This window comes from Oculina patagonica, chromosome 8 (genome assembly GCF_052425735.1).
Source record: "Oculina patagonica isolate OP01 chromosome 8, crgOcupat, whole genome shotgun sequence".
NCBI classification, from domain to species: Eukaryota; Metazoa; Cnidaria; class Anthozoa; order Scleractinia; family Oculinidae; genus Oculina; species Oculina patagonica.
In genome coordinates this window covers 31,920,761-31,931,551 of record NC_135765.1, presented here as the reverse complement: position 1 = coordinate 31,931,551, position 10,791 = coordinate 31,920,761, and the positions used below count along the sequence as shown (strand labels likewise).

Sequence of the window (10,791 nt, the reverse complement as noted above, 5' to 3'; positions counted from 1 at the left end):
AAGAATTACTTTAGAAAAGCAGGCATAACCGTTTGAAGTTCAGCTTTGTTTTTGTTGAGGAAATTTTTAACCAAAACTTGTGACGACAATTTTCAACTTCAACCCACCCCCGTTGAGTGAGTTTCCCGCGCTCGTCTAGTCACTAGTCAGTGGTTAGTTCAAGATGGCGGCTAGAACGAAAATATCCGCGAGTCTTGTGTCTCAGTTTGTTAACGTTACAGGAGCCTCTAAAGATATTGCGAAGTCATTGCTTGAAGCTTGTAATGGAAACTTGGAAATGGCAATCGAAATGCACTTGGATTCTTGCGAAGGTCCCGAATCTGGAGCCGCAAGTTCGAATTCAAACTCGATAGCAGGATCAATTGCAGCTGGTTCTGCAAGTAATTCTAATCAGTAAGTTGTGGTTTTTAATGTTTGTATCAGTGATTATGTAAGACTAATGTTTAGTTTTATTACCCGTAGCAAATCTCGCCTGATCTCTAAGGAAACTAACAGTATACAAAAAGGCAAAATGGAAACATCGCTGGAAAATGCCACTTACTTGTTTTGACATGTAATACATTATCGTATCGATTTCAGTATTGAACTTGGGGTATTAAGCTAAACTAGCAAACAGTTTATATTATCGAAAGACATTTTGTTTTCCACAGCTTACTGGAAATAAAGCTCAATAAATTTAAAAAATACCTTTATCTCTTCCTACTATTAATTTTTACTCTCCAAAATGTTTTTTTTTTTTCAAAAAGAAATCGTATAATTTAAGAACAGCTTGTGATGTACAGTACAAAGAGGGGGTGAATAGGTTCGCAGATCAATGGATTTGGCCTTAAACACGCCCGTATTTCAGATTTAGGAAAGATTTCCGCAGAGCACCCTACATTAATTATGCATACAAATATTCCATATAATCCTTCACACACGAACGGCAGTCATGAACAGAACGAAAAGGCACAAAATTGTATGCATAATTAATGTAGGGTACTCTGCGGAAATCTTGCCCAGATTTATTGCGATACATTGAGCGTTGGCAGACTACAAAAGTACAGTGGATTGCGGATTAGCTGAGAATTTTGGTGTAGATTCTGCACTCTTTATGGCAGGAAGCTCTAATCTTGGACAAAATTTTTGTTCAAGATTTGGACAAAAAAATAGCATGGATCGACAGTTTTGCATACTCCTATTCAATTCCCCCCTCCCTCCCCTGCCCCAACAAAGAAAGCTTAGTTATGGTACTGTAAGTTTTAGACTGTGTAAGTCACTATTGAGCCCAATCTGTTATTTTCAGAAAAAATGAAACATTGGTATCAATATTAGACAGTGTAAACTAGCGGCGATTTCATGGCAATTTTATCACTGCGATATGGCAGGAGTTTCTAACCCATTAGAAACTTGATGCAACTTCAATGCAACAAAAATCACATGGTAGACCTTCCTTATGGTATTGGGTCCAAAACCATGACAAGAATTCTCGGAAAAAAGATTTTCCGAGTTCCCCCAATGGGAGTTGAACCCATGACCTTCCAGATTACCAGTTGGACGCTCTAACCACTGAGTTGTGGGAGACTCGTGGTGAGCGAGGTCATATTCTAGGTTCTTATGAGTGACACATGTCCTGCTAACTGCAAGGCTCAATATGTCGAAATGATAAATGTGGATAAATGTAAAGTGAAGCATCCAACCGGTAATCTGGGTTCGACTCCCGTTGGGGGAACTTGGAAAATCTTTTTTCCGAGAATTCAACTTGAGAACGCTTCTTCATTTACTTTCACTTTATCCAAGTTGCCATTTCACTTTACATTTATAAGATAATGAGTTGAAGTCCTTATGAAATGTAAAATCTGATGTCACACTGACTGCTATTGGTAATGATGCAGAGTAAGTACTAATAATATTTTTAATTTATTTGCAAGAAATGATGATGATGTAAGAGCACCTATTCCTCAGACGCAAGGTATTTTAGTGGAAGGTCCATATCAAGGTACTTGCCCTTGTTGTTTTGTTATAAATGATCATGAGGGTCAACTCAGCTGTGCCTTGTTGTGTTGCAGGGATGTAGCTCAGAAAAAAATTGTACATTCAAAATAATTGTACAAAATCTTTGTTTTCTAACAAATTTCATCTGGTGATAAGCTCTGTTTCAGACAGTAGTATAAGCCAGTTCTTAGCTACCTTCCTAAAATTGCTCTCTCTTGTTACTGGTCAAAACAGGTATGCCCCCCCCCCCCTCCCACACCCAATCAACCTGACAATCACCTACAATCTCCTGTTACATAGCATAGAGCAGTTTTCGATTGAGTGTCGTAAAACCAAAACCAAAGTAATCAGTCTGGCCAATCACAAACGACACAGACAATCCAGTGAACCAATCAAAACTCAAAGCAAATACATGTAGCTGGCACGAAGTGCGGGAAAACGTGCGCGAGCGAGTCACGATTGGTTTTGGTTTTTCTCCTGATTGGCTGAGAAAGTGGCGCGAGATTTACAGAGAAGTATGTCTACCAAAGGGAAACAAAAATTGGTTTGAGAAATCAGGATTCTACTTGGGAAAAACATGCATCATATTTTAGACATATGCTCTCTGGAACAATAAAAATAATCAAAAACCTTTCCTGACCAACCACTAAGGGAATAAAATCTGAACGATTTAATAAATTCAATAAATAAAAAGGTTTTGTTGTGATGCACAATAGTTCAACCCCCTCCAGCCCCACCCCAGGGGGGTACTCCGACTTGTAAATGACAGGGATGATCGAATGTAGGCAAAACTCAGGACCAAAAAAATCCCAAAGTCTTCCGACATTACCTAAAAAAATCCCTGGACCAAAAATAACCCCTAAAAAAATCCCTTGTCAAATTACCATAAATACGCCAAGGCCATGCCAAATCACTTTAGTTTGTTTTTAATACCCAAAAAGATCCACTATTTGAGTCAAGTCACCCAAAAAAATACTTGCCAAATCTTCTTACCCAAAAAAATCCCAGAATCAAAAATTTCAAACCCAAAAAAATCCTTCGATCATCCCCGTCATTTACAAGCCGGAGTACCCCCCCCTGGGAGCCCCACCCTACCCCAATCAATCTTTTTCTCTGTTTATCTAACAGAAAATAGTATTGGGCGAATGCCAATTTATTAACCACTAAGCACAAAAACACTATCTTTATTATCCTAAAACTATTTTAATCAGAAATAAATATTTTTGATAATACCGGTAATTTGTTTGCTCTACTAATAGCATATCCAACAAGAAAACGACCAGCAAAATCAGTTTTTGACGCATTCAGAGATTTTCAAGCAGAAGCAAGTAAGTTTAACAGACTGTAGCTATTGACAGTGGTTGCCATCTTAGCTTAAGACCAAAAAGGTGACTGGGCCTGTGGAATCCCAGTATGTAATTAGGTGAAGTGCCCAGTCCTAATGTTTTGATACTACAGTAAGTGGTAGGATGTGGTTTCACCGCGGTCAAACGACAGAAATATGCAAAAAATAAGAAAAGTACTGCAAAGATAAGGTTTTAATTTTCACAGTTCAAAGTTCGAAACATAACTGGTATCCTAAGGGTTTACTAAGTTTTTTGGAGCTTTACTAAAAAAGTTCTACGTGTTTGGAAATAGCGATATGCGGACATGTCAGCGCCATTTGTCAAAGCACCTTTGGTTCGGATGGGAAGCGTTTAAAAAGTTTACCTGAGGGAATGGGATTATGCTTTTACTCGGCAACTATTTTTACCTATCCTTGCTCGTAATAACGCAGTGACTTTAATTTGAACAAAAAAACAGCGAAATGGAAAGAAAACCTGCCTGAGACGTTTGACCGCGGTGAAGGATGTGGTGGCCATTCCATTTTGATAAGTGCAGTATCTTGTTATCAACAAACACAAGACGGACCATTTCTGGTGAAAAACCTTGCAGTATCTTTTAAGATACATGTATGGTCCGTCTTTTGAATATCAGTAATTCTTCAAATACATACTCAAAAGGTTCTTCAGAGATCATTACATGAACAAAAATCTTAGTTTGAAGATTTTAACCAGGGTTCATACACTCTTGTTGTTTCTAGGACCTATATTGCTGTGAGAGTACATCTCGATTTGTAAGGCTGTTCAGAATTCATTGTTAAGTAAAAACATTTTAAAATTTGTTTAGGACAACAAGAGGGTGGAAGCAATGCGTCTCTTCCAACTGGAAAGAAAAAGACGTTACATGATCTATTCAGACCTCCAATTGATCTTCTGCATAAAGGAACATTTGAGACTGTAAGTTTACAAAGTTAATTATTTTGCAAACATTTCTTTCGTATTGTCATATTTTCTTAATTAAACAAGGCCCCTGGCATTTATTTCAAACTTAGCCTGGTTGACCTTGCATTTATTTGACTTCTTTTTATAGCTTTATAAATTTGTAAATATGACATAATTCAACCTTTTAGGTTGCGAAGTTGTATTAATAAACTATCTATCTATCTATCTAAAAGGGTACCAGCGAATTTGATGCTGGTGGGTAACCCTGCGATGGATTAGCATCCTATCTGGGAAGGAGTAGAAATACTCTTAGTTGCTTCATGGTATGGAAACTGGGAGAAGCTCCGGCCTGATGGGCCACAAGGCTCGTCTGCAGACTTTATCTTTTACAGCTACCAAAAGTGTGGTTTTACAAAACTTTGTAAAAACCCTAGCTATGTATTGATACCGCAAAAACAAATTAAATCTGGATCAATTTGCAATTTTCCAGGCTAAGGTTGATGGGCAACATCACAGCAAGTGGCTGCTGGTGAATGTCCAAGACGTTCGAGAGTTTCCATGCCAACAGTTAAACAGGGATGTATGGAGTAATGACGCTGTTAGAAACATTATCAAGGAGCGTTTTGTTCTTTGGCAGGTGAGGATGTCGTTTTGTTTTTAATTAGTTGAGGGGGACAGCGAAACAAAACCATACCACAAGCAAGCAACACCCAGTACCATTATTGAGAGCTAACTTTAAACAGGCTAACCTGAGCGTTATTTAGGCTAACTTTTCAGTGGTTTCCCTTCTGTTTGCTTCAGGTTTTAGTTCAAGCTGAGAATGGGGGATGGGAGGGGTATGGGAGGCAGGAGAAGAAAGGGTTGGAAGCAGGAGAAATTGAAAAAAATTGTGCACAGGAATGGCACAGACAGGAACCGCTAAAGAAGGTGCGGGAACTGAGAGTAAAAAGTATGGGAAGGGGGAAGTACAGATCCCCTTCCCTTCCAAGTCTCCATGCAAAATAAAAGTCAGTCTCTTACAGTCAAGGGTAGCTAATTGTAAGAAATTTAAATGATAAGTAATTATTTCACTAACTTTGCATAACAATTATTTATGTCATGTTAGGTGTACAGAGACAGTAACGAAGGAGATAGATTTATCCAGTTTTATCATGTGACGTCATACCCATACCTGGCAGTACTGGACCCAAGGACAGGTAACCATGACTACAGTTTGCATACATCCCCAATAATTTCCTGGAACAGTTACTGTCGATTGTATCTATCTGTGAACGCTCGCGCTAAATACTTGTTATCAAATGACGTCAAACGTCAGCGTTTCGGGTGTCAAACTTTGAAGTTTAGCAGACCGTAACGCGAACTTTTGCACTCAAAATACTCACCATAAACACTGAATACGGGCGAAACTTTACACTAGAAATGATTCAAGTGAACCTGTGTATGTATATCGACACAGAGCAGTTTCTCAGAAGAAGTCTCTATATCTACTATTTCCGCCATTTCGAAACCGGAATGTGTTGAACTTTCAGCGCGAAAGTTGCAGTTACGGTCTGCTAAACTTCAAAGTTTGACACCTGAAACGCTGACATTTGATGTCATTTGAATACATGTTTTTAGCGCGAGCGTTCACAGATAGATGCAATTGACGGTATTACTGTTAAGTAAAAAGACACTCAGGTTTACACAGACACAGTTTAATTTGTAACCGCATCGCTTTCTTTGCAGTTAACCCTTTCATTTACACAGTACCGATTCAGACCACTATTGAAACCCTCCCAGGGGAGAAATGTCTCAAATTATGTAGTATTGTTATTAACTCATACATGTATCTTTTTTTTTAGGAGAAAAACTAGTTGAATGGGGGTTTATGGATGCTCAGGCATTCTGTGAATGTGGTATGCACTCAATGTTATTAAGTCTTTACACCCAAGATTATCAAAGTTAAAAATAAAATAAAAAATTCAAAATTCAAATTCAACCACTTTATGGTACAGCCCACTAGCTTGTATGTTTACTTAATGGTCACATGCTAGGGTTCCATTGAATTTTTATCTTTAAAATGTTAACAGTTAATCAGCTAGGTTTCCTTTTTTAAACCATTGTAAAACGTTTTTCTTTGTTCACTTTTCTCTTTTATTTTGCAGCTGCAGCATTTCTTTTAGAACATCCATCACTTGAAGGAGAAACACCACCAGCCAAGAAAAGAAGGAGTGTAAGTCAATCTCGTAGCTCTTTTGAGTACAGTGAGGCGGGGGTGGGGGTTGAAGAAAGGTTCAAATACATGTGTGTACACATCTGTGCATTATTTTCTGAATTGCATAACATTCATGATAAAAACATAGATGTGAACGCTTATCCTGTTCAGTGACTTTCTCAATCATAAGGTCGTAGAATAAAGTTATTGCCAGAAAATCAAATGAATAGCTTGCGTCGCCGATGAAACTAAATCCTGATTAATTTTACTGACCGGGGCTAGGTTACATCTGCGACGCAGGCTAGAAATGAAAAGGTTGCCAATTTTAAGACCACTGTGAGATTTTATGACAGTTTGAAGAAGATTTATATCGAAAAAGTTGCTAGGTAGATAGAAGCCCTTCCCATTCAGCTATCTATCCAACCACTTGAACATCAGTGGTCTTAAAATTGTCAACCTCACTAATGTAAGTTAATGTGCTTTCCATTATTTTGTGGCACCCATTTCATACTATGAGTCTTGGTGGCCTAATGGTTAGTGCACTGGATTCCAGATGGAACAGCCCAGGTTCGAGCCCTGGCCAGGGTGCTGCGTTGCATCCTTGGGCAAGATACTTTACTCTCACAGTGCCTCTCTCCACCCAGGTGTATAAATGGGTACCGGAGAATTTACTGCTGGGGGTAACCCTGCGATGGACTAGCATCCCATCCAGGGGGAGTAGTAATGCCCCTAGTCGCTTTATGCTACAGAAAGTGGGATAAGCTCTGGCCTTATGGGCCACTAGGCTCAAATGCAGACATAACCTTTTACCATTTCATACTACAACCTCCAAGTGGCGGTATTCTGCAGATGAGTCTATATTCTGTTCTATTTTCTTAGGAATCCATTGTAGATGCTTCTGAAGACTCTCAGCTTCGTGCCGCAATTGCCGCATCATTAGCATGCACAACGTCTTCCACGCAAAATGAGGAAAGCAGTGATGATGATGGCGACGACTTTGATGACCTGGAATTTAGCGAATCCGATTCTGAGGAGGAGCGGAAAACGCCACAAAAGAACATTAATAAAACAAGTGCTGTTGTTAAAAAGGAAGTTAAGAGAGAAATAAACTTTGATGAATCTACCGATAAGACCAAAGGGGCTTGTAAGGAAGACAATCAAATACAACAAAATGAACGTGTGAAAAACACGGATTCTGTGAAGAAAAACACTACTGCAGGAGCTGAAGCAAAGACAACTAATAAATTAGAAAATAACGAGGCAGATGTAAGAGAAGCTGACTCAACATCTGAAGAAAAAGATCATTCATCAAACCAGAGAACACAGGAACAAGCAGGTGAGTGCTGTGGTTTATATCAAAGTGGCTTAAAGGGACTATGTCATGGATTTAATTAGAATTTTGAACAGCCAAAATTTATATTTGTGTCGCAGGAAACCTAAAAATAATAGCCCGATTTTATTTAAAATTGCTTTATTACAGCACTCTAAAACTGTAAACGAGCATCTATGGATACAGGTGGCTCAGATGGAAAGGGATTGCAATTTGGAAAAGTTTATAGGCAACATTTTCAAGTTGTTTCTGTGCATCTTCCAAGTATAGATATTTATAACCGTAGCTTGATTTCTATCCGCAAATTAAGGTTATACATGTATATTCCTTTAGATGTTCAAAGATACTGTTTATTAAGGGTTAAGTTAAGCTGCCTACCACTAATATTAGAACAGTTTAGATAAAAAATCTGCAAAATCCCTGTGACATAGTCCCTTTAATACAAGGCTACCAGTTGACCACAAACTTGCAAACTCCTGATCATAAGTTCAGCTCACTAAACATTAGTCCACGACTGAAAATTCTCTATTTTTTTTACTATCTAGGACCAATGTGTAATATCATGGTGCGTTTTCCTAATGGATCTCGAACTCATATGTCTCTGAGTGCTGAAGCATCATTAAAGGTGAGATCATAATAAAGGTTAACAAAATAATTTAAAAATTGTCATTTAAGACAGTCATTTTAGAGCGACTTGTCCCTCTTAGCCGGCTGAGCCTGGGTCTCAGCAAATCAAATCAACCGTTTTAAAATCCCTTTGATGTAAAAGATTTTAGTACGGTTGATTTGTTGATTGGCTAGATTTAAATTCTTAATCGTTCTTGAGAAACAGAGAAACGTTTCAGTCTCAAATGAGCCGTTGATAAAATCAAACGTACCGTAATGATTCGATTTAGCGCCCTCCTTCCAATAAGCGCCCCCTTCCGAATAAGCGCTCCCTTCCGAATAAGCGCCCCCCCCCTTCGAATGTGTTTTTGTAAATAAGCGCCCCTATTCCAATAAGCGCCCCCATTCTTATTAGCGCCCCCATTCTTATAAGCACCCCTATTCTAATAAGTGCCCCTATTGTGGATAACTGCCCCTACTGAAGTCACTGAAGTCAACTAGATAAACTCCTGACCGTTCACCGTACAGTTCATGTATATATTTACTGTTAAAATGAACAATTATTTTTAAAGTAACTGAACTTTTAACAATTTCTAACTGTTACAGTTCCTGTTATTGTTAGATACATTTGGTTGTTTCCAAAAAAATTAAATAAGCGCCCTGTCCCGAATAAGCGCCCTGTCCCGAATAAGCGCCCTGTCTCGAATAAGCGCCCTGTCTCGAATAAGCGCCATCCCTTGAGGTGCCAAAAGTAAATAAGCGCCCCGGGCGCTAAATCGAATCATTACGGTACGTTAATAGATGCGCGCACAATGGCGTACATGCGCTTAAACATTTTTTTTTTTTTCATTTCGCTTTACAGGAGCTCGTTCTACTGGTACAGAAAGAAGGATATCCTAATGAACGCTTTGAACTTGTTACTAATTTTCCACGGAGGAAATTGTCTTGTTTGGATTTCGGGACGACCCTCAAGTCCGCGGGACTTTTCCCGCAAGAAACAGTGTTTGTCCAAGAAAGATAACCCGAGTAAACAACTGCTTATCCTGAAAGCGAGGGTATTTGCGTTGAGCTCACAAAGCAGTCGGCTTTCCGAAGATCGGAGCGGCCTTTCGAAGATTGTACGAACACTGTCGAAGCTGGAGTGCCGAACACATCCCTGTCGGCAACAGATATCGTTAAACATCTTGATCTATACGTCTAACAAAATGATTATGTAAGATTTTTGTTTCAGTTAAAGACATAAAACATGAGAGACAGTAAATTCAGAAAGAGAGTAAAATATTTTGTCACTATATTGTGTGCGTGTTTTGTTTTTCTCATGCGAGTGAGAAAAAACTTCAGTGTGGATAAATTCTGCTGCGGAATTTCGAGCTGGGACCCTATTTACGACAAAGGACAACATCGACAATCATTTACACTTTATTGTGATTGCGTCCCGTACGCGATGTTTAATGCATTGAAATGTGAACGCCGATTCCACCAAATAAAATAATGCTAATTTTATTGAAACAATGTAAATACTCGACGACAGTCTTGCAGCCATACCTTGTCTAGGACAGGTTCAGGCCCTGTTTAAGACAGAGGAGCTTGAAATTATATACACCCTGTTCAGGGCCGGGGGGGAGTCAAAAACCATACCCAGCTATCAAGCGGCACGTCTCCGTATACGCCATATAGAGGAGTGCTCACCCGGGATCTACGTTTGCAAGTTGAGCTATCTTGCTCGAAATTTCTACCAGTAGAGTTTTAACTCGTCAACTGATAGCAATTTTGTTGGTATTAGCTACTGCTCAAGGGCATAAAACTGTTACTTACGTCGTTTCTTCCTCCAACGTTGCTCCGCAATGATAAAGACCATTTTTAAAAATTCTTGGCGAATAGTTTTTGTTAAGAAATAAAGTATCGTACAGCTCATCTCACCTTGCCAGTCTCTATGAATGAAACTTGCCCAAATGCTTTATCTTTGAGTGATGATCGCGAAACGAAGTAGTTTTTGCTGTAATTCAGTGCGTATTTATGTCAGTTAGAATTTTATGCTCCCTGTCCTGATAGCAAAAAAGATAACCGTGGGCAAAATGGCGGCGGACATCACTTAAGAGAAGAGCAATGAATTTCAATGATTGTTTCTACATCTGTCGCCTTCTTTGACACTGTCTCACTTCCATTTAAGCAAGTAGATCGTGTTTGGTGGAATCTTGTTGTATCAAAGATCATTTAACCAAAAAAAAAAACAAGAGAATATAGAAGCGAAGTCGTTCAGCGAAATTCGACAAACATTTCGCCCAGTCGGGGTACCGGCCTTCTATAGTTTTTAGCTCTCGGGCGTATACAGCGGCTATATCCTAAATTATTAAAAACTAACAATGGTGGTACTTAACCTATGTTTAGGTATAGGGGTGCCGTACGCGATGTTCGGCGCATTG

The 10,791-nt window shown here is 39.0% G+C and overlaps 2 protein-coding genes across 3 annotated transcripts in view; one reads left to right on the top strand and one right to left on the bottom strand.

Annotated features, from left to right (window-relative positions):
- On the top strand, positions 1–9,660 carry LOC144664415 (UBX domain-containing protein 7-like). The gene is made up of 11 exons (XM_078525529.1): positions 1–393; positions 1,911–1,978; positions 3,234–3,302; positions 4,144–4,253; positions 4,729–4,875; positions 5,344–5,434; positions 6,080–6,133; positions 6,383–6,450; positions 7,312–7,768; positions 8,308–8,387; positions 9,231–9,660. Exons 1-11 carry the CDS (start codon positions 164–166, stop codon positions 9,387–9,389), a joined length of 1,533 nt encoding a protein of 510 aa, XP_078381655.1. The 5' UTR covers positions 1–163; the 3' UTR covers positions 9,390–9,660.
- The window catches only part of LOC144664404 (intraflagellar transport protein 81 homolog), a 117,768-nt gene that overhangs the window by 58,902 nt on the left and 48,075 nt on the right, over positions 1–10,791 (bottom strand). The gene's annotated exons all lie outside the window — the stretch shown is intronic.

Coding starts and splice junctions, on each gene's coding strand:
- LOC144664415 (XM_078525529.1), top strand. CDS start 164: ATGGCGGCTAGAACGAAAATATCCGCGAGTCTTGTGTCTCAGTTTGTT. Junction 5,435..6,079: donor AGTACTGGACCCAAGGACAG/GTAACCATGACT, acceptor CTTTTTTTTTAG/GAGAAAAACTAGTTGAATGG. Junction 8,388..9,230: donor GTGCTGAAGCATCATTAAAG/GTGAGATCATAA, acceptor TTCGCTTTACAG/GAGCTCGTTCTACTGGTACA.